The sequence below is a fragment of the Bos taurus genome, chromosome 21 (assembly GCF_002263795.3).
Source record: "Bos taurus isolate L1 Dominette 01449 registration number 42190680 breed Hereford chromosome 21, ARS-UCD2.0, whole genome shotgun sequence".
Classification (NCBI taxonomy): Eukaryota; Metazoa; Chordata; class Mammalia; order Artiodactyla; family Bovidae; genus Bos; species Bos taurus.
This window is the reverse complement of record NC_037348.1, coordinates 58,499,971-58,526,641: the sequence shown is the minus strand read 5'-3', so window position 1 is coordinate 58,526,641 and position 26,671 is coordinate 58,499,971. Positions and strand designations below refer to the sequence as shown.

At 52.0% G+C, this 26,671-nt stretch overlaps 1 protein-coding gene and 1 long non-coding RNA gene across 4 annotated transcripts; one reads left to right on the top strand and one right to left on the bottom strand.

The window, feature by feature from the left end:
* Nucleotides 1-1,075: 1,075 nt before the first annotated feature.
* On the bottom strand, nt 1,076-14,371 carry FAM181A (family with sequence similarity 181 member A). Of its 3 annotated transcripts, none has more exons than XM_024982117.2 (2): nt 14,290-14,371; nt 1,076-2,461 (listed from the first exon to the last, which is right to left on the bottom strand). In XM_024982117.2, the coding sequence occupies exon 2, from the start codon at nt 2,372-2,374 to the stop codon at nt 1,493-1,495; it is 882 nt and encodes a 293-aa protein (XP_024837885.1). In that variant the 5' UTR covers nt 2,375-2,461; nt 14,290-14,371; the 3' UTR covers nt 1,076-1,492. The 3 variants fall into 3 exon arrangements, with proteins under 3 accessions (XP_024837885.1, XP_010815609.1, XP_010815610.1); XM_010817307.4 differs by lacking the exon at nt 14,290-14,371 and adding an exon at nt 3,204-13,014; XM_010817308.3 differs by lacking the exon at nt 14,290-14,371 and adding an exon at nt 3,269-13,014.
* LOC104975434 (uncharacterized) lies at nt 3,683-25,038 on the top strand. Its single transcript, XR_814238.4, has 3 exons — nt 3,683-3,774; nt 13,005-13,150; nt 22,865-25,038. It is a non-coding gene; the product is annotated as an uncharacterized lncRNA (long non-coding RNA).
* Nucleotides 25,039-26,671: the final 1,633 nt, after the last annotated feature.

Here is a 26,671-nt window from a genome sequence, read left to right as displayed (position 1 = left end):
CGGTAACCCGCTCCAGAGTCGGACAGGACTGAGAGACCCAGCACGCATGTGCTACTTTACAGAGGAGGAAACGGAGGCGCAGAATGGGGAGTAACCTGTTCAACATTCTGCTGTCGATGTGGGTGTGGAGTCCCCCACCAGGCTGGCCCCCTGCCCCTGTCCCAGTCGTGAGAACTGTGCTTTGAGGAAATGAGACGCTCAGCCTCTGTGGCAGCCCCCACACTCTCAGCCATGGAGCCACGCCACCCACTGCAGGATGGTGGAGGCCTCCAGTGGCTTGGCTGGTTTGGGTGCTGTCGGGGCCAACCGAGGGCCGCTGCCCACGAGCAGTGCCCCTCCGTGTGCATGGTCGCTGGCAGAGGCCCTCATCTTTCCATTGACGGGCGCCTAGTGTGTGCCAAGGGCTGCATCAGGCCCGGGAAGAGAGCCAGCGGCAGGAGACCTAGGAATCTGAATTAGCTAGAGGTGATGTTGACGGTGACGACAGTGATGGTGATGACTTTGAAACAACTCGGTCAGACAACCAGTTATTTTGTCCACAAGAGGCCCCGTTCCTGTTCGGCCTGACATTCCCCTCTGACCAGGGTCGGACATGACTGCCTTGGCCCAGCCTCTGCTCTGAGGCTGTGATGGGGTGGGAGGTGCCACCGAGGGTCCTGTTCTCATCTCACCCCTCATCCCACAGGTGGGGCAGGGAGGCCTAGAGAGGAAGGGTCCAGCCCTACATCCCATGGCAGAACCAGGAGGACAGATTCATCCCCCACCCCCCACACATACACCCCAGTACCAGCTCCTATTCTCCAGAGCAGTTTGGGCCCTCTGGGGCTCCAGGCCTCCCCTGGCCTCTATTTGCTGAGATTGGGAACCAGAGCATTCCTTTCCCAGGAATCCTCTCCACCCTCCTTCAGGTTGAGCTATCAGGCTCCCAGGCCCATTTCAGGCATCACGGAGGCCTCTGGGCCACTCTGGGCACCACCCCCCGCCCCTGCCAGCCTCTGTAAGCAGCCCTCCACCTGGGCATAGCCAGCATTTCCTAGGCCGGGGGACTAATCAACTTCATGAACCCGAGAATGTGAAAACTGCAAAAGAAATGCCTTTATTCTCTTAACCTTCTTATAGTATTTACAAAGAACAAGAAGAACAAGACTGAGACTGGCTTACACAGTGGGTGGCAGGTGAACAGGTGGTGTAACGCTGGCTTCTGGGGTGGCCGGAGGGCCAGGGCAAAGGCCCCGCCACCTGAGGTCTGCACAGGCACACAGGTGATCTGTAGGGCTCTGGCCTGCTTGCGGAGGGGCTGGCCTCCGGAGGCTGTGCGGACTGGCTGGACTGCTGCCCGAGAAGAAGCCCCTGCCCCATCCTGCCCTGCCCTCCTCCCCCCAATGCAAAGGGATGGTTCTCTCCCAGCCCACTCCTCACCAGAAGAGCTCGCTCCTGGGGGTCCCCGATACCCTGCAGGCCAGAAGAGGGAGCCAAGGCCCTCCCCACCTGGCTAGAGGTAGCCGAAGACATTGAAGATGGGTGGGGGCACAGCCGGCTTGGTGGGGATGGGTTTCAGAACCACAGGTCTGTACACTTTCTGCCCCGGGCCCTCCGCATCCTTGCAGAAGTGGGCCAGCTCGCCGGGGGAAGCTGCGCTTTTCCGCCAGAGGCCCAGGCTAGGCATCGGGCTCTGGGGCAGGGCACCTGGAGGGCTTGGGTAGACGGGCTGTCCATGGTACTGGAAGGGGCAGCAGCTCCAGGCACTGACGCGGCCCACCAGGGAGACCCCAGGCATCTTGAGTGGCTCCTTTTCAGCTGGTGCCCTGGGGGAGGTGGGCACTGGGGTGGTCTCGGGCCCCAGGGGCTCCAAGCCTTTACAGTGTTTCTTACCCTCGTAGGGAGGTCCCTCCCGGGGTCCCAGTCCCCCCTCCAGCCCCACGGGGTAGCTGTGGGTGGGCCGTGGCTCTTCCCAGAAGGAAGCAGGCAGCTGTCTTTTCCTCATGGGCACCTGGCCAGGCCTGGCAGCTCCTGGATCTGGCCCATGGAGGGTCCGCTCCTTAGAGAGGCTTTCCTCCCGGTCCAGGTTCCCCAATGCCTTCTCCTTGCAGCCCCCACCCCCGCCAGGGCTGGAACCGTGGCCAGATTCGAGGGGCAGCGGCCTCCCGGGCCGGTCCTCGGGCCCCCTTTTCAGGTGAGGCTCAGCCCCTCTGCCGGGGAGGCCCCGCGGGAGCCGGGAATACTTCTGGGAGAAGCGTTTGAGCTGCTTCTGCAGGTACTTGCGGTGGTCCACCGAGCGGCGGCAGGGCGCGGACTTGTCCAGGGCCGCCTTGATGTCGCTGGACGCCAGGTTCACGAAGTTTAGCAGCATCTTCACGTCACTGTCGGATGCCATCACCAGAGCGCCGCTGCACCGGGCTTTCCATGAAGAGGCTGGGTTCTCCAGGCAGCTGGCAGCTCCAGGGAAGAGCACAGAGCCAACCTGGCGAGGGACACAACAGCCGTTGGTGTCTCTCCGAGCATCCACAGTCCACCCTCCCCAAAGGCTACATGGCTGCAGACAGCAGTGGTCCCCACCTCAGCCCCCCTCAGGCCTAGACAGAATCCCTGGGTCATGGGATACCCATTCAGGCTGCTAAGCATCTCCCAGAGCCTCTGGGATGCAACGGGAAGAAACCCATTTCATCTTCAACAGGCTCCGCACATGCAGGTGAGGCTGAGACAGGTCAGGCAACTTGCCCAAGGCCACTTGGCCCTACCAAATGGCACTGCTGGGGTGGGAGCCCACCAGCAACGTGTGTGTCTCCCCACACACCACGCTGCCCGCAGGGCACGACTTGCCAGCAAGGTTTTCATTTTCTGAGCCTAGGCAGCCACTCTACTTTAAGGCAAGGCCAAGCCCCTTGGTTGCCTGGCGGTGCCCTCCTCCTCCCACCCCCGCCCCCAAGTCCTGCTAGCAGCCGCCCCCCCCCCCTTTGGTCCCCACGCTCCACCCACAGGTCTCACGCAGGACAGGCAGGACCCCTGTCTGGCACTCAAGCCGAGGCCTGCCTGGCGGGCTGATCGCAGGCTGTGGGCAGCAGGGGCTCCCCCGTAGAAGCATCTGCAGCAATTTCATGCCTCCTCGGCCACCACCCCGCAGCCCCCTGCCCCTCCCCCAGGCCCCGGCCAGCCCCACGCCCCCCACCTAGTGGGGCCTGAGCCGCCAGGGCCTCCACACTGACCGAAAGTGCGGGGGCCCGGGCCCCCGCCAAGGTGGCCCGGCAGAGGTTTCCCCCGTGCTGCAGACCTGGGCCAGGCTTGGCGCGGCCGGCGAGCTCCGTGGTCCGGCTGGAGGCAGTTGTGCCGCCCTCGAGTGGGCTGAATGGAGGACGACGGGTCCCCGGAGCTGGGGGGCCCTCAGGCCAATCAGGAGCGCCTCTCCAGATACAAAGCATCCCAAGCAGGCGGCGGCCCCGTTCCCACATTCTTTGCCGTCACAAATTGTCACCATGGGGACCATCACAAAAAAGACAGCTTCCAAATGCAATCATTTCCCGGTAAATTTCTACCCTTCAGCCCACTCTCCCTTCTCGGCCTCCACGCCCCTCCTCCCCTTGACCTCAGTTCCCTGGTTTCTCGAGGGGGCGGGGTGTGTTGTGTGCGTGCGCGTATGTGTGTGTGTGTGTGTGTGTGTATTTAAAAAGTCCAAGATTGAGGAGGGGCTGGACCCAGAAGAGATGGGCTTGCAAACCTCCCCCCAAGACTCCGGGCCCGCAGCGGCCATGCTCCAGTGCAGACAGACAATCGGACGGGGTAAGCCAGGGCGGGCTGCTTTCCCCGCTGTCCTTGAGTGTTGAGTGGCTCACTCGCACTGTCTCTCTCTCTCTCTCTTTCTCTCCCTCCCCACCCCCTTCCCAAGGCATGGGCACTGGCGGGCCTGCGAGGGCGGGCAGCACGCTGATGTTGGAAAGGTGGCCAGGGAAGGGCCCTCTAACGAGGTGCTGGGATATCCATGGGAAGGGGGCCGGAGCTCTCAGGAATCTTGTCTTTATGTTTGCTTCCTCAATTGAGCTGCACAAAGCCTGAATTGCCCATTCAGTGAGGCCGGACAAAAGGTTGGCGTTGCACGGTCCCCTAGCATTTGTAGTCAAACAGTTAGGGACTTAAATCGAGTCGTCATGATGGAGAAAGAGGTGGACAAAGCCCATAGAATTGCCATCAGCAAACATTTTCCTGTGTCATATTAGCCAGTCTCCACGGCTCCCCTTGGCCTGGGGACAATGGCACAAGTTTGCACACTTGGCTACTGTCACCGTGCCAACGCCGGCGGGGCCGCAAGCAGGGCCGCTCCGAGCAAGCAAGGGAACCCGGGGCCGGCCGCTGGCCCTGCCCACTGACTGGCCCGAGGGAAGGTGAGGCTGCAGGCTGAGGGAGACTGCCTGGGAAATCCGGATGGGCGAGGCCTCCGTGCCAGCCAGCTGGGTGGGCCCCCGGCACGCCACCCTCTGCCTCTTCTTTCCTCTCCTCCTCTCCGTCTCCTTCCCCCTCTCCTCTGCCACCTTCTCATCCTGCCCCCTAGCCAGCCGACACCAGCCCACACCTTGACATCACGAACTAAAGTACCAGGGGTACTCTCCAAAGCCCCCTCCCCACCCCCAGCCTGGGAGCCCCGGCAGGGCAGGACTCACCCACCAGTGACGCTCCCACCCCTTCCTTCTGGCCAGTGGGCAGCCACTGCCAGTGCCAGGTGCCTGCAGGCAGCACGGGGGCTCCAAGTCAACCCCGCTCTGGCCTGAGGGTCCCCACAGGCTGAATGAGGGGTTTGGAGGAGATGGTTTAGGCCCTCTTCCCCTGCTGCTGAGATGAAGGCTTGACCCTGGGCTGCAGCACCCCGACTGTGGGCCCCTATCTGCAGCAGCCTCTGCCTGCCTGAGGGCTAAACCACTGTCATTTCACCCCCTGAGATGTAGGGGTTTTTCACTTCTGCAGCTCCGTCCAGCCCACCCTGACTGGTAGAAGCAGGAGACATCCTTTCTGCTCCAACGTGCCCTGCCCACACGGCTGGAGAAAGCACTCTGCTGCCCGAGGTCACCCGGTTAGGCTCTGGAGCAGCTCTCACCATGGCTCCACACTGCCTGCTGCTGGGGGCACCCAGGCTCGTATGAATTCCAGCCCTTCCACAACCCATAGCCGGCCCAGGAGCCACCTTCTCCATCATTCTCTGCTGGGAGATTGACCTCAAATTACCCCAGCCCCAGACCCGCCTGGCCTCCAGACCCTCTGTGTCTGCTCCTGCCAGCCTCTCTGTCTGGAAGGCCTTCCCTCCTCTAAGAGCGTGGGGATGCTCTCTGCACACTCCGCTCAGATCTCAGCTTCCTCCGAGAGGCCAGCGCGCCTGCAGTCCCTTCAGCCCACCTGACGCCGCCTGCCCGTGACGTCATCCCCATCCACCAATGATGGACTCCCATCCCCAACAGGTCCCTGAGCTTCGTGGGACTCCAGTCTGCGTCTTTAAAAATCTCCAGAGCTCTTAATAGGGGCTGTCCTTCCACCAAATAAAGGAGAGAGGCGAGCAAGGAAGGGAGGGAGAGAAAAACAGGGTGATTTATGGAGACTTGCAGAGCACCTGGTCCCCACTGAGACGCACGCACTTGGACCAGCTCACGCGGCCCTGGGACCGCTCCGAGGTGTGGGTGTGGCCAGCCCAGAAGGGTAGCACAAGAGGCAGCTAGGTTCCCAAGTGCCCAGAGCTACTAACTGGTAGAACTTGAACCTGAAGCCGGGACTGTCTGTATACAAAGCCCATGTCAGTCCCGCCAGGCCATGACGCTCCCCTGAGCTGTTGGGTTGGACAGCCTCTCAGACCGGGTTTTCTGTGTCAAGTTCTAGCTTCAGCTCTTCTGTCCTTCGTCAGGACGTGACTCTCAACTTCTGACTCAGGAACATGGGAGCTACAGCGATGGGCGATCAGGCGAGGGGAGGGGTGGCAACTGTGGCTTGAACTGTGGCCTGAGACCCTGAACCACCACCCTGCACAGACCCAGCCCCACCCCAGGCCTCAGGCCACACCTCTGGGACTGCTGAGGAAGCCTTCTCCATGATTTTCTGATGGCCTGTATACACAGGTGGAAAGACATCACTGAAAATAATCATGCCTCGCTCTGGAGAGAATTCCCACAGTCATTCTCTCAGTGCGGTCCTGGGTCTGTGCAGGGAAGCAGTTGTTTTCCCGTTTACAGTGGGTGGCACAAAGACAAGCTTTGGACTTCTGCTTCTTGGGCCCAATGCAGGCAACCCTGTCCTCTCAGCACTCTTCCGGGCCCAGCTCAAACATCCAGGAAATCTTTCACCAACGTGCCAGCATTATACATGCTCTCATCCTCCATTTACAGATTCGAAGATGAAGTCTAACCTCCTTGGTTTAACACCGAAGGCTGGCACAGAGGGTTGTTGCTGTTCAGTTGCTAAGTCATGTCTGACTGTTTGAGACCCCATGGACTGGAGCACGCCAGGCTTCCCTGACCTTCACTGCCTCCTTGCTTGCTCAAACTCATGTGCATTAAGTCAGTGATACCATCCAACCATCTTATCCTCTGTCAGCCCCTTCTCTTCTTGCCCTCAATCATTCCCAGCATTAGGATCTTTTCCAGTGAGTCAGCTCTCCACATCAAGTGGCCAAAGTATTGGAGCTTCAGCTTCAGCATCAGTTCTTCCAATGAATATAGAGGGTTGATTTCCTTTAGAGTTGACTATTTTGACATCCTTGCAGTCCAAGGGACTCTCAAGAGTCTTCTCCAGCACAATTCAAAAACATCAATTCTTTGGCACTCAGCCTTCTTCATGGTTCAACTCTCACATCTGTACATGACTACTGGAAAAACCATAGCTTTGACTATATGGACCTCTGTCGGCAAAGTGATGTCTCTGTTTTTTAATATGCTGTCTAGGTTGGTCATAGCTTTTCTTTCAAGGAGCAAGCGTCTTAACTTTGTGGCTGCAATCACTGTCCGCAGTGATTTTGGAGCCCAAGAAAGTAGCTTCTCACTAAATGTTTCATGAATTAAGTACTTTGGACATCCCATTACATAGAACTTACCTTGTGGACTAGAAGCAACTGCTTCCTGTCTAGTATTATTATTTATACACCCCACCCATCCAGCGCCACCTGTGTGAGCTCCATGAAAGCAGGGAGCTTGTCCGCTGGCTCATTTCTGTATCTCCAGTGCCTAGAATGGCCTTGGCAAAGTGCAGGCCTTCATGACAGACCCTTGTGTCTGCCATGCTTGCACTTGATGACCCATTGTGTGCTCCATGTGTCTTCAAACAGGAGGCACTGTTTCACAATTGCGACCCCTACACCACAGCAGGGGCTCTAGAAAGCTCTGTTGAAGGCAAGCCAACGGTGCTGACTTGGACTTGAGGGTCCCGTCCCAACCATCTGCTGTCAGTGCCATGGATCTCTGACATTCCAGTTGTGTTAACCCCGCCTCAAATTTATCCACACTGTTCATCACGAGCGACTCCATTCAGCACCCACCATGTGCCAGGGACCAGAGAGGCCAGAGTGGGCTCGCTTGGCTTGCTCCTTTGTTCCCGAGGCAACTTACTACAGAACAGGTCAACTTTGTCTTGATGATTAAGCACCCATTTTCTGCCCATCCGCCAGTGAAATGAACAACTCCCTAACTTTCCTCTGTTTCTTAAACTACTAGGGGCCACCCTTACAGAATCTCTAGATGTCATCTGACATGGCCCTCTTCTGGAGTTAGCTGACCCAGGTGCAACCCGAAACTGAAAACTAAAGGAGGCATTTGGCCATGTCTTGTGCCAGCCAAGCCAGAGGGAACCTAGGGAGGTGATCTGGGGGCAGTGGGCTTTCAAAGTGCTTTTATGCAGAGAAGCCCGTTAAAAAGTATTGTGTGGGAGCCCAATATGTAAAATAGTGGCAGTGGTGTGCAGTGAACACAGATTGATTTTTGCACACACAAATGCATGCTTCCTATTTATATTGCAAACAGTAGATCAGAACAAGGAAGTTGTTTTGATGACAGGGAATGTTGAAACAAGGGTCTATAGATTACAATCTGACATCAGCTGTACTGCCAATCACCCCAGCTCAGGAAACATACAAAGGCCACATGGAGGGCGAGGGCACAGTGGTGCAACCAGCACCTCTGTGGTGGTGTGACGCAGACATCACAAGATGATTTATGTAACCTCTTTATATAATGGGAGTATTTCTATCAAAGACCAGCCTGAGGCTTGCTGTCAACTGTAATCAGAGCAGACAGGCTTCCTGCTTCCTTGGAATGGGAGGTGTGGGGTTGAAATTGGGCTGCTGAGCCGCGGGCTTCCCGTCTTGGCGAACCTTGCCTCACAACTGAGGCTGTTCATCGGCATGGCTGGGCCCTCAGAGCGACTGGAGACCTCATGACGACCCAGGAGAAGCCACAGCCCAGCTCAGACAGTCCCTGTGTCCCTGGCTGCAGTGACAGGGACAAATGTCAGTGTGATTAAGTCCTATATTGGAAGCAATTTCACCACTGGCTTTGGAGACAAGATCTCTGAACTCTGCCTATAGCTGGCTGTGTGATCTTGGACCAGCCACTCACCTTCTCTGGGCCTCAGTTTCATGGCTGGATTATATAAGTAGTTCTCAGCCTCCATTTTTGCACACACAGACATTGGTGAGGGGCTGGTGTGTCACAAGTCAGTGTTATTTTCAAAGGTTCCAAACTTAGCAAATGTGCTTTTTCTTAACATAAATTAGAACAGAGTTAGCATAATAAAGTTAGATGTACTCCCTTGCATTCCCCAGTGTTTTCTTGAAAGTGATATGAATGAGCTGATAAGTCTGATAACACAACTTTCAAGGAAGAGAGGATAGGGCATTGAATTTTCATTCATGTGGGGTCTCAGAAAGATCAGGGTTCAGGAAAGAATTTTATGCTGGATGAGGTGAGCACAGACATGTGTGCCTTGTCCTAAGTGTCAGGGGGAATGCATTCAGTCTGATGTTAGCTATAGGATTTTTGTAGATGCTCTTCATCTAATTGAGAAAGTTTTCTTTTATTCCTAATATACAGACATTCGTGTGTTTTTTTTTTAATAAATCACAAATGTGTGTTGAATATTGTCAAGTGATTTTTTTCCATCAGTTTATATGATCATGTTGTTTTTCTTGTTTAGCCTATTGATATGGTGGATCATACTGATTGATATTTAAATACTGAACCAGCCTTGCATTCCTGGGGAAAATATCCTATTCACTTAGGGTGTATAATTCTTTTCATATAAGTTGAATATAATATGCTAATATTTTGTTGCAGATTTTTTTTCTTTGCTCTTCTCTATGTTTATTGAATGTATTAGTCTATAGGCTTGTTTTTTTGTAATTGTTTTTCCTAGTTTTGGCTTCATGATAACACTGGCCTCATAAAATGAATTGGGAAGTGTTTCCTTTGCATTTTTTTCCCCTAGAAGGGTGTAAAATTGATGCTAACTCATTAAATGTTCGGTAAGATTCTCCCATGAGAATATCCGGGCCTGGGGATTTATTTTGAGGGAGATTTTTAACTATGGATTCAATTTCTTTAATATTTATAGAGTTACTCAGATTATCTCCTTCCTGTTGGATGAGCTTTGGTAGGTGGTAGTCTTTCAAGAATGGATCCATCTCCTCTAGGTTATTGAATTTATGTGCGCAGTTCATGTTATTCTCTTATTATCCTTTTGATATCTGCTGGATCTGCAGTACAATCCCATTTCATCCTTGATGCTAGTCATTTGTGTCTGTTTTTGTCAGCCTTGCTAAACAATCTTATTGATCTTTCAAAGAACAAGCATTTTATTGATTTCCTCTATTGTTTTCTGTTTTCAGTTTCATTGATTTCTATTCTTTTTTAACTTTCTTCCTTCTTCTTCGGATTTGTTTTGTTTCTCTTTTTCTAGTTTCCTAAACTTAGATTATAGAGATTTGCTTTTCTAATGTAAAAAGTTAGCACTATAAAATTTCCTCTCAGTGCTGCTTTAGCTGTGTCTCACATATTTTGACATGTTTTATTTTCATTTTCAATCAGTTCAGTGCATTTTTGTATTTCCCTTGATACATCCTCTTTGACCCTGTGATGGTTAATTTTATGTGTCAGCTTGACTCGATTACAAGGTGCCCAGATGAATGGTTAGTCATGAGTTCAGGGTGTGACTGTCAGGGTGTTTCTGGAAGAGATGAGAATTTGAAATACTGGACTGAGAAGAAGGCATTGCCCTTCCCAGTGTGGGTGGCACCACCCAATCTGTTGAGGACCTGAATAAAACAAAAAGCAAAGGAGGGAGGATTTATTTCTTTCCCGGTTCCCTGCTTGAGCAGGGACATCAGTCTTCTCCTGCCATTGAACTGAACCGGGACTTACATATTCAGCTCGCCTGGTTCTCAGACCTTTGTACTCAGACTGGAAGTACACTACCAGCTTTGCTGGGTCTCTAGCTTGCATTTGGCAAACTAAGAGATCATAGGATCTCTTAGCCTCTATAATTGCATGAGTCAGTGCCTCATAATAAATCTGTCTCTCTCGCCCATATACTCGTGAAGTATGTTGTTTTAATTTCTAGCACCTAGAGATTTGAGGAGATCTTTCTGCTATTGATTCTAATTTGATTTCATTAGGGTCAGAGAACATACACAGTGTAATTTAAATTCTTTTAAATTTGTTGAAGTTTATTTAATGAGCCAGGATATGGTCTATCCTAGCAAATATTCCACAAACACCTGAAAAGAATGTATATTCTGTTCCTGCTGGCTGGAGTGTTATATGTCAATGAGAACTTGCTGGCTGATGATGCCGTTCAGTTCTTTTATATCTCTGTTGGTTTTCTGTTTAGTAGTTCTATCAGTTGCTGAAAGAGGGTTGTCTAAGTGTTCAACTATAATTGTGGACTTGTCTTCTTTTCCTTTCAGCCTTATGGGTTTTACTTCATATACTTTGCAGCTCTGTTTTTTGATGCACAAACATTTAGGATGGCTATGTTTTGTTTCTTGGTTGATTGACACTTTAAGTATTACATAATGCTTCTCTTTATCCCTGGTAGTTCTCTTTGCTCTAACATCTACTTTGCGGCTAAGCTGCTAAGTCGCTTCAGTTGTGTCCGACTCTGTGAGACCCCATAGACGGCAGCCCACCAGGCTACCCCGTCCTTGGGATTCTCTAGGCAAGAACACCGGAGTGGGTTGCCATTTCCTTCTCCAATGCGTGAAAGTGAAAAGTGAAAATGAAGTCGCTCAGTCATATGTGACTCTTAGCGACCCCATGGACTGCAGCCCACCAGGCTCCGCCGTCCATGGGATTCTCCAGGCAAGAGTACTGGAGGGGGGTGCTATCGCCTTTACCTGGTATTAATATAGCCACTCCTGATTTTTTTAAAATTAATGCTTGCATAATATATCTTTATTCATCTTTCTACCTTCAACCTGCCTATTACAGTTATATTTGAAGTGAGTCTCTTGTGGGACAATATGTGATTGGATAATTTTATTAATCAACTCTGCCAATCTCTTCCAATTTTTATACCATTTAAGTTACATTAACTGATGAAATGTTAGGGATTAAATCTGACATTTGGTCATTTGTTTTCTGTTTTTTTTAAATATATCTCTTTATATAGTTTTTTTCTTTTTTAGTGGTTGCCCTACATATTTCAGTGTACACACATAACTTGTTATTTTCAACACATTACCATCATTTTACTGTTGTCTCAGATCAGTGCTTCTCTATCTGATGCCAGGCCCTTCCCCAGACCAACAAATTCAGAATCTTTTATTGGGTGGGATGAGGGAGGTGAGTCAGACCCTGTTTTCTTTTTTTGAACCAGGTGATTCTAATGTGCAGCCAGGCTGGAAATTCAGTGCCTGGGTGCTCTCTGAGACTCCTTCCAGGACAGATAAATTAGGCAGGTGAAGATTCTCAGAGAGCCTGGAAACATGTCCAGGTCCAAAGCCTCATTATAGTTCCAACACTAGAAGTCACTTAGTACACTAAGGCACCACCCTTATGGCAGAAAGCAAAGAACTGAAGAGCCTCTTGAGGAAAGTGAGAGTGAATAAGCAGGCCTAAAACTCAACATTCAGAAAACTAAGATCATGGCATCCGGTCCCATCACTTCATGGCAAATAGATGGAGAAACAATGGAAACAACAAGGGACTTTAATTTTGGGGGCTCCAAAATCACTGCAGATGGTGACTGTAGCCATGAAATTAAAAGACGCTTGCTCCTTAGAAGAAAAGCTATGACCAACCTAGACAGCTTATTAAAAAGCAGAGACATTGCTCAGCCAACAAAGGTCAATCTAGTCAAAACTATGGTTTTTCCGGTAGTCATATATGGATGTGAGAGTTGGACCATAAAGAAAGCTGAGTGCCAAAGAACTGATGCTTTTGAACTGTGGTGTTGGAGAAGACTCCTGAGAGTCCCTTGAACTGCAAGGAGATCCAACCAGTCCATCCTAAAGGAAATCAGTCCTGAATATTCATTGGAAGGATTGATGCGGAAGCTGAAACTCCAGTATCTTGGCCACCTGATGAGAACTAACTCATTGGAAAAGACCCTGATGCTGGGAAAGATTGAAGGCAGGAGAAGAAGGGGATGACAGAGGATGAGCTGGTTGGATGGCATCACCGACTCAATCAATGGACATGAGTTTGAGCCAGCTCTGGGAGTTGGTAATAGACAGGGAAGCCTGATGTGCTGCAGTCCATGGGGTTGCGGAGTCGGACACGACTGAGTGACTGGACACTAAAGCAAACTTGCAGATGAGGTTAGGAAGAAGACAGACACGTGTCCGTCTCACCAAGGAGGGCTCTGCTCTTTGCCTGTGCTCAGTTTCTCTAGAGTCAGTGTCCCCGGCTGTTCTGAAGGCTGGCCATTTACAAAACACCCCGGTCACTGAATGAGCATCAGGAGATAGAGGAAAGGCTCAGGACCCTTTGCCACGAGGCTTGGGGCCAGATCCCAGCCAAAGAACCAGCCTTTTATCATTTCCTTTACAGATGGTCGTTGGACGCCCATTGTTCACTTCCATCCCCGTTGGTCACTTCTGTCCCCATGCAGACATCACTAACAGATCACAACACCCTCTCCTGCTGACCCCTGCAGCGGCTCTGCACCTTTCAGCAGCCTCCACTAAACAAATAAGGTAAAACCTGTGTTCAATCCCTACCCAGCTTACGGGCACCTTGAACTCTCTTAATCTGCTTTATATCATGTTCATTTTTTCACCTCCCACTGCCTGCAATCAAAGTCAGCTTGGGACACACTTATCAAACACCTCATTTTCTTTATAGATCTAGCTTTCAGACTTCATTGGCTAATGAATTCCTTCTGGTAAGAATCACTGTCCACTCGTGCATTCTCCTGTCACATGGTTATGTATCCTCTATTCAGGGGCTGAGCAGCAGGTGAGACTTGGAGACATTTTAAGGAAAAAGTGAAGGGTAAAGCCCCTTAGGGAAGCACTCTGGGGGATACACCTGGAGCGGAGGCTGGCTCCACCATTTCTTAGCTCTGGCACTTTGGGCAGGTCAGCTAATCACACCGAGCTTCAGTTTTTCTCTCTGTGAAATGGGGACATGGAGAGTTATGCAAGACTCTTCTAAGGATAGTCAGAGCCCAGTGGTTTGGTTCCAAAGTATTTAATGAGCACCTACTATGTGCAAGGCATTCTATGAGGCACCAGAGATGTCAAAAAGAATAAGACATCCACGCTAACAGCCTAGCAAATAGACCTCTTACTCTATGCTGTAGAGAATGTTCCAAAAATGTCATCTGTATCAACTCCTTCATAACAAGCTGGCTGTTGCTATCATCCCCACTCTGCAGATGAGAAGACTGAGCCACAAGCTGACTAGGGGACTTGCCCAAGACATCACAGCTAGAAGAGGTGAAGCTGGAGTTCAACCCCAGCAGATTATCATAGTTTTATGATAATAAGCTCTGAGCCTCAGGTTCTTCATCTTTAAAATGAAGTTCCCCGGCAGGGCAGATAATGGGAAGTAAGAAATATCATCTTTGAAAAAGACTAATGAGGTGCCTGGCTCATAGTCGATGCCCTTCCCTCTCCTTTGCTTCCCCTCTGTGCTGGGTCCAAAACTGCCCAGGTGACGTCCACGTTGGGCATGTCTCACCCGTAGAGGGGCTGATGTGACAGGAGTGACATGGAAGTAGTATCTCAGTGCCCCTGTGGACGCCCCAGTGGACCAGGGCTTCACTTCTCACCGTGAGAGATCCCATTCTGGCCCCTGCCGCCCTCCGCATGCCCCATCACTTGGATTGTACCTTCTGGCGCCTTTCTGATGTGTCTCTTCACCTCACCCAGGACACCAGCCCGGGATGAAAAGTCCGTTTAATCTCAACTGCCAACTCGGATTTGATTGGTGATGGCTGGCGGGTGCCCCTGGAAAGATTCCGAGGGCCCCTCAGGGCTTAGCAGTTAGAATGCCCCAATCAGCTAGTGATGTCTTCCATGGGCCTGGATTAGCTAGGTGTCCCTGGATCCAGTTTGAGATCACAGGATGCAAAGCTTGGCATTCTGGTAACCCATCACAGGATGCTAAGGTTGACATTCTGGTAACCGAGTCTCTGGGGTTTTCATTAAGGGAACAGGGCAAAGAGAAGGGAAGTGACTCCTCAAGGACTCAAGTGCTCCCACTCTCCAGGCCAGAGTTCACTGATTCAGTCAACAAACTGAGACTGGGGTGTTAGGAATGTTGGAGAATGGAGCCAGTGAGAACTTTAGTGCAGTGGAGGGGGGAGGTCGCCCCAGGAAGTAGGGCAGGATAAGGTGAGAAAGTAAGTTGTCTTCCATGTATATTTGCATGCATGTGTGCTAAGTCGCTTCGGTCATGTCCGATTCTTTGAGACCCAGTGGACTGTAGCCCACCAGGCTCCTCTGTCCATGGGATTCTTCAGGCAAGAATACTGGAGTAGGTTGCCATACTCTCCTCTAGAGGATCTTCCTGACCCAGGGATTGAACCCACTTCTCTTACATCTCCTGCACGGGCAGGTGGGTTCTTTACCACTAGCACCACCTGGGAGGTCACATTTGCATGCAGTAGGCGCATAATAAAGCCTGTTGAATGTGGTTCAGTGAACAAACTAGAATATGGAGCAAAATGATTGGTTGGCTTCCGAGCCATCTTGGAAACTCAACAGTCACCTCCCAAAGTGTAAATAGCAGCTGCCTCCGCAATGCTTGGCCCTCCTGGCCACAGCTCTCCCTCTTGGCTGCTTTGCACAAACAACACACTCTCATCATCAAAGAGGAGCCTTTGCCCCCTGGGAGTGGGATTTCCCCAGAGAAAGGTGGTGGGGCAGGGGCCTGACGCCCCTTGAACACCACAACGTGCTGAGAGTTTTATACCTGCCGTCTCATTTAATCCTCAGTGAACCAATGAATAAATGAAACTTTCTAAGATGGGAGTTATCCTTCCCATTTGACAGGTTAAGAAACTGAGGTTTGGGGAGTTAGAATTCTTTACTGTCACTGTACTGAGCAGCAGAAGAGCTGGGTCTGACCTTGGTCTGCGTCTACACCACTGCACCCCTCAGAGAAGTGGGAGGCATTGTCCCCTCTTGTCTGGTCTGGCCTCTTGGATCTCCAGCCCTGTGCTTCCCACCTGGAGCGTCTGCTCCTCTTTGGTCCTACACAGTGGGCTCCTTTTCATCACCTAACTTTCGCTTCCTGACCTCTGATTGCAGTTCTGTATGTCACCCAAATCCAACCCAAAATATATCTTTAAAGGATTCTCTGAACAAAGTCTTGCTACAGGAGAGGAACAATTACGTAACGAGCAAATGGGCTCTTCAAGCCTGCTTTGTGCATTCCCTTCCCAGGGTCCTTCACAGGTCCTGACTAGGTAGGAGGGGAGTAAGAAGAGTTACCACGGGACTTCCTTGGTGATCCAGAGGTTAAGAATCCTCCTTGCAATGCAAGGGACAGAGGTTCGATCCCTGGTCAGGGAACTAAGATTCCCACATGGAGCCCACACACCACAACTGGAGGATCCATACACTGCAGTGAAAGTTCCCACATGCCACAGCTAAGACCCCAAACAGCCAAATAAATGAACAGATAAATAAATAAGAAGAGTTACCATCGTGAACGCAGTGCCCGCTCACCTCCGCCCCCGTGCCAGACCCGAGCTCTTCTGGCCAACATCACCCCCTTGTACTGTGTTCCTGTGTTTGTTTCATGGAACCACAGTTCTCCTTGCTTTTCCTCAATCACCAGGCACTCCATCTTTGCATTTGCTGTTCCCGCTTTCAGGAACTCCCTTCCCGCCACCTAGTTCTATAAATAAAGTTTTACTGGGACATAGCCAGGCCCTGATCCATCTATGCTGCTCTGGGGCAAGAGTGGCTGCGACAGACACCAGAGGGCGTACAAAGCCAGAAATACTTACCATCTGGTCCTTTGTAGAAAACTGCCAACCCCTGCCCTGGATCTTTGCAGGGTCCACCCTTTCACCTCATGTATGTCTTTATCCCCCCTATCCTCCTGCTGCATTCTCTGCTTTATTCTTCCCCATCACACTCACCTCCACGAAGCCCTGTGGATATTTACGCACCTGCTTTACTGCCTGATGCCACTAGAGGTCAGTCACACAGAAGGCAGGAACTTGGACTCCTGCTAACTCGATTGTCCCAGTGCCTAGAACTGTACTTCACACATGGTGCTGGAGAAGTAAATTCTCAGCGAATTAATGTTTCCCACACTCCGGGACACTGGTCTGGCCCATACCTCTGGGCTTCTGACTCAGTTTCCTCTGCCAGGTCTCTCCCCAGGGAGGCTGAGTCCCGTTATGAATGGATGCAGGCCCCAGGGACACTCAGCCTGGGTTCAGGCAAGCCCTGTACCACTTCCATGTCATGAAGTTCTCATCATATTAAAAAAATTTTAACACATTCTAACTTGGAGGGAGGTGCAGAAATGCTGATGCTTTAAGTGTTTACATGTGACAGAATAATACTCTCCTAACACAGAAAAGCTTTGCAATATAATGGTGAAACTTACAAGATAGTTACAGTTTATTTTTGCTTTTAATTCAATTCAGTTAAAATATTAATTGAAATCTATTACAATAAGATAAATAATTAATTTTGAAATAGTTAAAGTTGAGGTTAACTTAGATATTAATGAGCAGTGCCCGGGAGGACACAGGTGATGATGTTAGAGAGTCGCTCTTTCTTTTCTTCTTTCCTCGATCCTATGAAATGGTCATCTCATTGGAGGGAATGTCCAAAGTCTGGACAAGAAAAAAAAAAAATCCAAAACCTCACTGCTGGAGCACTTCTAACTCCCCCTGAGACACCTGGCACAGTGTAGGAGGGTCTCTGCCCTGCCATCAGCTCCCCCTCCACTTCCACTCAACCTTTCCCCTGGGGTCCCTATGAGTCCCTCTGAGACGCCCCATGTCAGGAGCTTCCGTTGAGACCAGTAAGCCCTGGTCAGAGCGCTACATCCATCTATAAGGAGACAGATAGGGGCGCAGGTTCACTCCCCAAATCCTCCACCACCGCGGGGCAGAGGATAAGAGCGGAGCCCTGGGGCAGCTGGATCTTCTCCTGGGTAAGCGCTCGGCCCAGAGAACATAGTTTCGTGATGGCTAGTTGAGTGGTGGTCATAATTTCTTCCGCAAAGGCAGTACATTTTGGGTTTTGTTTTGTTTGGGTTTTTTTTTTTTTGGTCATGCCATGCAGCTTGTGGGATTTCAGTTCCCTGCCCAGAGACTGAACTTGAGCCATGACAGTGAAAGCCTGGAATCCTAACCATTAGACAACCAGGGAACTCCCACAGATAGTGCTTTAAATTTTTGGCCACACCATATGGCATGTGGGATCTTAGTTCCCTGAACAGAGATTGAACCTGAGCCCTCTGCACAGGGATGGTTGAGTCTTAGCCGCTGTGCCACCAGGGAAGTCCTGACGGTGCATTTTGTATATGAGCTTACTTAGGGCTTCCCACGGAGAAGGCAATGGCACCCCACTCCAGTACTCTTGCCTGGAAAATCCCATGGATGGAGGAGCCTGGCGGGCTGCAGTCCATGGGGTCGCTAAGAGTCAGACACGACTGAGCGACTTCACTTTCACTTTTCACTTTCATGCATTGGAGAAGGAAATGGCAACCCACTCCAGTGTTCTTGCCTGGAGAATCCAGGGACGGGGGAGCCTGGTGGGCTGCCGTCTCTGGGGTCGCGCAGAGTCGGACACGACGGAAGCGACTTAGCGGCAGCCGCAGCAGCCGCAGCAGGGCTTCCCCAGCGGCGCTAGTGCTAAAGAGCCGCCTGCTGATGCAGGAGGCGTAAGAGACGTGGGTTCGATCCCTGGGTTGGGAAGATCCGCTGGAGGAGGTAATGGCAACCCACCCCAGTATTCTTGCCTGGAGAATCCCTTGGACGGAGGAGCAGGCTATGGTCCACAGGGTCGCACAGAGTCAGACGCGACTGAAGCAACTTAGCGCTAGCACTGTGGCCGGAAGCCTGGCCAACTGGCTCTTCACTTCCCGTCTTAGCTGCCTGCCACGGCCCTAAGGGCTCCTGCGAATCTCTCTCTCTCCAGCAGACACCTTGAACCATAGGACAGCAATAGCAGGGACCGTGGAGGCCATGAGAAACCCATGGGAGTTGGGGGAGGGGGGCGTGCCCAATTCTGCCACTTTCCAGCTGGGTGACTGAAGACAAGCCACTCAACCAATCGAGCCTCAGTTTTTCCTCTGTCGCCTACCAGCCACGCCCTTGGAGGAGCCCAAATAACACAGGCCCGTGCTTAGCCCACAGCTGGCCGGTGGTCAGCATTTCCCATTCATTTCATCAGTCCAGTTCAGTTCAGTTGCACAGTTGTGTCTGACTCTTTGTGACCCCATGGACGTTCAGAACGCCTGTCCATCACCAACTCCTGCAGCTTGCTCAAACTCATGTCCATCGAGTCGGTGATGCCATCCAAGCATCTCATCCTCTGTCATCCATCCCGTATCATTTCATTTCATCTGACCTCCTTATTAATCAGGTGAGGGAACTAAAGCTGAGAGCTGAAATGGCTCGTCCAAAGACCCAGGTGAGCTCGTGGCATGGCGAGGTCAAGCTTCCTGACTCCGAAAGCAGTGCTCCCACCCTCTCTTTTGAGCCTTTTTTTTTCTGCGCTGTTGTTTGGCTACGAGAGGAAAATGCAGGATTCTTCTGTGGGTGCTTGCCTTTGGCCTCAAGTGACCACAAGTGGGCGCTCTCTGAATTGTTCAGAGTCTCCTGCGTTGCAGGTGAGGGAGACTTTAGGTCCTTCTGCTCCCAAGTTCATGGTCTCCCAGGCCTGCAGCCCAAGCTCCCACGCCATCAGGCTTCTGAAGGGAGCCCTCCACGTCCCACCCCATCCAGCACCTTCCAGAGCCCCTGCCCACCTCCTTCCTGCCCCCACCTCCCACCTCCAACCCCAGGAAGATCTAGTCTCCATTTCTGAATAGATCTGGGATACTTGGAAGCCCCTCCTTGTTTTCGCTGAGCAGGGGGTTCGGGATCACATTGATGTTTGTTCATTGCTTCCACCCACACCCCCAAACCTCTACCCACTGACATGTGCTCAGCACTTGCTGGTAGGAGGGCGAGGCCAGGCCTGGGAGATGGAGCAGGGCCCAAGGGAGTCGCTTGCCTCTCGGAGGGAACGTTCCAGGAGGGGAGGGGGGCTTAGTTACAACACTGATGACAGGATGTACTTCAGTGCGTTACTGGGGGTGAGGGTGGGACCCCAGGGCAGTTTCTGGAGGCTGATTCTCCTGATTTGCGTTCTCCAAGAAGCAGAGGAGTTGTCCAAGTAAAGAGAGCCCCTGGTTCAGAGAAGTCACAGGGGGAGATCCATGCCTTTGGGTGAGGATCCCCATTCTGGACACTTCTCCCCATCTGTAAATGGGAATAACAACTCATGCCTACTCTGCCTCCTCTTAGAATGAAAGAGGATACAACGACTAACAATGGAAGCAGGCTGGAAATGCTAAAAAAACCCACACCAACACTGGTGTTAAACAATATAATGCAGCACCGGTGTTTTCTTCTTTCACGAGGCTCTACCCAGTGAGCCTCCAGTTCACGGTCTCCAGCATGCGCCCTCCCTTCCTTGACCTGCTTGCAGATGCATTTCCTGGGTCCCTAATGACAGTCCCTGCGGGGCTCCTGCTGCTGACCCCACCCTTCCCTTTTCCTTCCTCAGCTTCCCCTGAGTCATTTTAAGTTTCTCGTATAAGGCCTATTAGAATAAAAGCAGGAAGAAAGACAAGCCAGGAGACCATCCTACAGCTCTTAGAAGATTAAAGTCTATGGAAAGGATCCCAGGTGGCTATGGGCACCATGCCCCCTGCACCCTGAGGCTGCCGGCCAGGAGGACCTGACTCTGGGCTGAAGAGTACTGTTTGAATGTTGGCATTGCCCCATCACCCCTTTTCCATCATTTTAGACTCACAGATGACAAGCTAGCTTCAAATTTCATTTTTCCAAAGAGTCCTTCTGGTCTGGGGCAGGGGTGAAGTGAGAACGGAGCCCCTCCATACCGTAACCACACCCTCCTTGGGTTCAGTGGACCACTTTCAAGGACCCAAAAAGCACGCTTACATTCCAAAGCCTGTGGTTCACTTGGCTTTGCGTTCTCTCCTCGCCTGGCCATGCATCACCAAGTATGCACTTCTCCACTTCTCCCAAAGGCATTCTCCTGGAGGGCAGAGTGGAACCATATGAGATCTCACTCAGATGAGTTGGGGAAGCATTATCAGAGACCAAGCGGCCTCTCGGGGGGCTCTGATTGACCCGGGAGCCCCCTCCTCTGCCCCGGGATGGGAGGCCTGCTGAGGGTCCTGGGCTCTGGGCCCAGGATCAAAGGCTCAGCAGGGTTTGGGGAGGGCCTTTCTCTCCCTGATCAAGGAGGAGTGGGATCATCACCCACTACTATGAGAAACTGGAGGCTCATATACCTATCAGGCAGCCTTCCCAAACCTCTTCCTAGGGAAGCCACCTTAAATGCCCATTTTAACCAGATTTCAAATGGCTTTGAAGGCTGAGATGACCGCATCTCGTTCGGATGTATGTGACTGTAAAGGGGCGTGGACTTGGGGACTTCCCTGGTGGCTCAGTGGCTAAGAGTCCATCCCAGTTGCTGCAACTAAGAACTGGCACAGCCAAAAAAAACAAAAATAGTTTTCTTTAAAAAAAGAGAGTGGACTTGGACACGTGTGAATCAGTAAGTGGATGGCTGGAGTCGACAGTGTTCCAGGTCCTGGGCCAGGGTCAGCCCGAGTGTCAGCTGCCTCTCTCTCTGGCTTGGCCACGACCTCCTCCCCATCCTCTCTAAGCTTCTTCTCTGCTCCTCCCTCCCAAGAACACACTCCAGGTGCCTGAGTCCCCAGCCCTGAGGACTCGGGTCATTCCGCCTGACACCCAGCAGAGGCATTCCCAGGCACTTGCTCTGTGCCCGGGCTTCCCCGGGATGCTGGGACACAACAGACACCTCGGAGAGCCCAGCCCGCTCCATCATGTGCAAAAGACAGACCCTGAACACACCCAAGCTTCTGGCCTTGATTCCCAAGCAGGGGATTAACAGGGGCCATGAGACAGGTCAGGGAGGGCCTTTCTGGGGAGGAGACATTTAAGCTGGGACCTGAATGTCAAGGTGACAGTAGGTATTTCCCAGAGAGAGACATGCATGAGCTTTCAAGAAAAGGGGAGCAATCAAAGGTAACCCTTAGATCTTTGACCCGAGCAAGCAGATGAACAGAAAGGATATTTTCTGGGAAAAGAAAAGCAGAGGCAGGAGTGAGTTTGTGGGAGGAAATCCAGAGTTCAGGTCTGGCCACCGTAAACCTGATATGTCACTTAGACATGGATCTGGAGTGTCATGAGGGCAGGTAGAAACGTGAGCTCGGATTCTTAGGGGAAGCGCGAGTGTGGGAGACCACGATGGACCAGTGTCTAAGGCCTGGGAGTTAGAGGAGATTGCTGAGTTGTGCCCAGGTCTTAGAATTTATCATAAAGGTGACTGAGTCACCACACAGAGGCCGATCCCATTGAAAGAAACTTTAATGTACTCACAGCTCCCCTAGAAACAGGAGGATAGCATGCCAGGCACAGTCACAGGGGAGCACCAGGACTGGTGGTCAGAGGCAGAAAAAAGCAAGGGGAGGGCCTAGGCCGCAGCCTTCATTGGTGTTTCTGCAGACAAGGCAGGGCCAGGCACTGAGAACAGCTGGGGCCTGGAGAGCTTGAATAATCCGGGAGATCTCTAGCTGTAGGCACTGGGCCTAGGTGCTGAAGTGGTGGGGGAGGGGAGACCAAGAGGGCGGTTGGGGATGTGGATGCAGGCTCGGCTGGAGGGTTTGTAATATGATTTCCACACACCTTGGAGAGCTGGATTGCAGGGCAGATGTGAACAACTTTGGAGCTGAGTTTGGCGCTTGGTTTTATGGATGCCACAAACAAGTGACTACACCAGGAAAGTCAACTGGGGCCACGTAGAGGGTGGGTTTTTAAAGGGGATCCCACTGAAGCCAGGCCAGCAATTAGACGAGATTTGCAGAGTACCGAGCAGGGTCATCAGAGGTGAGGGAGTCAAGGGCGCCTCCTTTGGGGATTTGAGTTGACAGATTCTTTAGCAAATTGAGGCTTGGACACGGAGTCTTGGAGGGAGCTAGACTGCAGCCTGAAGGCTGGTGGGAGCGGGGAGAAAAAAGGGGGCACTCTTGTCCCTTCTGGGCTCATTTCCCTCTGCCACCCCCCACCCAGTGTCCAAGGGCTAGTTCTCTGAAGTCATGTGGGGCAGTAGAGCCAAAGTCTGCACTCCAGGACTTTGGAGTCTTCATGCTGCCCTTTTTCTCCTTTGCAGGTATCATGCCCTCCACCTGTTACACCCCGACTTCTTTCTGGAAAACACCTACTCATCCATCAAGACACAGCCCAAGTATCACCCCCTCCAGGAAGTCTCCCAGTACTTGCAATTCGCAGTTGATTAAGTCCTTGGAGCTCCCACAGCACCCACTTGGGCTTTTCTCTGGGTTTCTATTACTCTATACTTGCCTCCCCTTCTCTTCCCCTCAGGCTGGGGAAATTACTTCCTGCATGCTAAGTTGCTTCAGTAGTGTCTGACTCTTTGCGACCCTATGGACTATAGCCTGCCAGGCTCCTTTGTGCATGAGATTCTCTGGGCAAAAATACTGGAGTGGGTTGTCATGCCCTGCTTCAGGGGATCTTCCTGACCGAGGGATCGAACCCGTGTCTCTTACATCTCCTGCATTGGCAGGTGGGTTCTTACCCACTAGCGCCCCCTGGGACTTCCCTAATTGCTTCCTAGGTGGCCCAAAGGAGATCTTGTGCCCTTAGTCCATCCAGGGGCCTCAGGCCCCCTTGAGAAGCAGGGTAAACAAAGAGCAAGTTAAGCTGTCCCAACCCCTCCCGGACTGCAACGTGTTTCTAAGCATTTTAGGTAGAAGGAGGAGGCTGTCACTACAGGAAGAGAACTTGACAATTAGAAACACAGCCAACGCCCAGATGCCCATGGACAGGCAGGGGTGTATTTTTTTAGTAAAATCTCATGTCTGCAGCGTCAGGCAAAATAGCAACAAGAAGGCCTTTTCATGACTGCACAAGTCTTAGGAGAAGATGCTTCCTGATCTTTCGTTTTACAGATGGGGAGGCTCAGAGGTGGGAGGGGCCTGACCAGGTCAATGGGCAGTGCCCTTCCTCCCGGTGCTGGGGATGGGCTTGGCTCAGAGCTTGGAACTGGCACGTCGTGGCCCACAGTGGCTTACTGACAGCAGCTCAAACTACAGAGCAGCTAGAGGGAACCTTGGCACTTAACACTGGGGGTGGAGGTGGGCAGCTTTGAGTGTCAGCTGGTCACCTTGCGGTCCAGACAGGTCCAACACCGTATGACCCCCTTGTTGGCCTGGGCAGCGGGAGATGGTGCCCCAAGGCGCCCCCTGCTGGAGGAGCAGTTAAAGGACTCGGCCCCCAGAGCTGGCAGGACTCAGGCTTGCCACTCTCATCGGCTTCCAGCCCCGCCTGCATGGATTCCAAGTTCAAGGTGTGCGAGTGGGTGTAAGAGATTATCCTGGAAGAGACTTCACTGGTCTCCGCGACAGAGTAGGGCTCTCCAGGAGGGTGTCAGCACCCAAGTGGGGAGAAGTAAAGCTTATACCATGAGGAAGGTGCAGCAGCAGCAGTCCTGGCGGGAGAGGACAGCCAGTGAGTGGGGCTGAAACACCCGGGGGGCTGGCACACAGGGGCCGGAGACCAGAGTCCAGAGAAGGGGCTAAGGCAGGCAGGAAGGCCAGGTCCTTGCTCCTTCTCTGCACACTGTGCATCCTATACAGAGTCCCACTGGGAGACGTGGCCTCTCCCCGGCTCCTCTCTGATTGGTCAGGAACCCAGCCCTCACCTGCCAGTCTGGGCCTCGGGGTGCTCCCATCCAGGGGCTGGAGCCTGTCCTGGACACAGACTGGAAGGAGCACGTGGCAACCCAGGATCAGGAAGATGAGGGGCATTGTGGAACCTGCACCTCCTTCAGAGAGACGAGCAGACAGCTGATCTATGACAGCTTTAGAGAGAGGAGCGGGTATTGCCCAGAGACAGGGCTGGAGGTAGAAGCAGAAGGCATCCCTGTCTGTCCACCTCCTCACTCTCCCCAGACTCCCAGGCAGGGTTCCTGGTCAGCTGGCAACACATGACAGATGCTCCAGTGGGGCGTATCCATCACATGAGGAGACACAGCAGTGATTTTCCACTTCTTTATCAAGGACCTTGGGTCTCCTTGGATTGTCTCCGATTTGGTGAGAAGCCTGGTCTCCCTGGCTGTAGCGGGAAGGATGTCACCATGAGTGAAGATGCAGGAGAAAGGAAGGCAGTGCTGGTCTGCTTCTGGACGGATCATTCATGATACGCATGGTCCAAAGGATAAGCCTCAGACTCCAGACTTGAGCCCACCCTCACGATGTTACCCACCTGCCTGGTCCCCTAAAGATCTAGAATAGAGAGTAAAAAGTGACTGTCACTCCTCCCCTGCCCCAGCCTCCGAGGTCCCCTCTCTGTGTTATTGTGGTCGTTCAGTCACTGAATCGTGTCCGACTCTTTGAGACCCCCACGGACTGCAGCACGCCAGGCATCCCTGTCTCTCACTACCTCCCGGAGTTTGCCCAAGTTCATGTCCATTGAATCCGTGATGCTATCCAATCATCCCCCTCTCTGTAGGTAGCTACATTTCCAGTCTTGGTGTATATTTCCAGAGATGGTCTAGGCAGCTCCAGCTGCTTGTGTGGACAAGAATATTTTCCAACTCCTTCTGTTTGTGTACACTTGTCCACAAAGGACAGCACACTCCTTCTGACCATGAGTCTGTGCTAACGTTTTCTACTGACTTGACTTTAGTGATCAGTCCACAGCAGTATGTAAATGAGCTCCTGCATAAAGACAGGCGCTTAACTGGTCTCCCCAGCCTGGTCTTCCCTCCCTGAAGCCACATTTGTGTCCGATACTAACTAAAATGATGTGTTACGTACTGCCGCTGCTGCTGCTACTAAGTCACTTCAGTCGTGTCCGACTCTGTGCAACCCCATAGATGGCAGCCCACCAGGCTCCGCCGTCCCTGGGATTCTCCAGGCAAGAACACTGGAGTGGGTTGCCATTTCCTTCCCCAGTGTTACATACTAACAGTGGTTAATTCAGAGTAATGCAGGTACGTGATGTCATCATTTTCCTAAGAGAATTTTTCCTCTGTTTGTTAAATTTTTCCAAATTAAAATGAGGCCTAGGGCTCAGGGTCCAGAGGACCCCAGCATTTGGGAGACAGACTTCCCTGGTGGCTCAATGGTAAATAATCCACCTACAAATGCAGGGGACACAGGAGACCCAGGTTCGATCCCTGCGTCGGGAAGATCCCCTGGAGAAGGAAATGGCAACTCACTCCAGCATTCTTGCTGGAGGATCCCATGGACAGAGGAGCCTGGCGACCTACCGTCCTTGCGGTCACAGGACTCAGACAAGACTTAGTGACTAGACAACAACAGAGCCCAGAGCAGTCACGCCAGCTTTTGTTTGTCTGGGGCTTGATGGGGCCATTGTCAAATATGTTGGCAAAGGAGCAGTTGAAGAGGAAGGGGTGCTAAGGATAAGGAAGGGGACAGAGAGTCTGAAAGAGTCAGAGAGAGAAAGGAGGGGGAGAGGGAAAGGGGTACCTTCTCCAGGGTTGGGCCGGGGCCCCTTAAGCAGAGTCTCTTTGAGGATAAACCATCACTTCTTCCCAGGTTACAAACCAGGCAGCTTTTCCTGCTCCAGCTTTCAAAGAGAAGCAGACACGACTTAGCGACTGAGCACACATATAAAAGTCCATCTTGGCCCATATGTTCATCTCACTCCAGAGAATTCTCTGGAATGGAGAAAGAACCCAAGTGGCATTTGTTTGCAGTGAAAAGCAGCAGAAGAGAAGCCCCGTCAGCTGGAAAGCGTCCGAGCCTCAGCGAGCGGCCCCCTCCCGCAGCTGCGGCGCCTCTTATTAACACAGATGTAATGACATTAGGCCGCCTGATTAAGTCAGCAGCCCTGGGCCCTGCTACCCCTCATCCCAGAGTTACAGCCTCATTTTTCAATTATATTTTAATTTGAACATCTACAGAGAACGCCTGGAGAACACAGGAGTCCC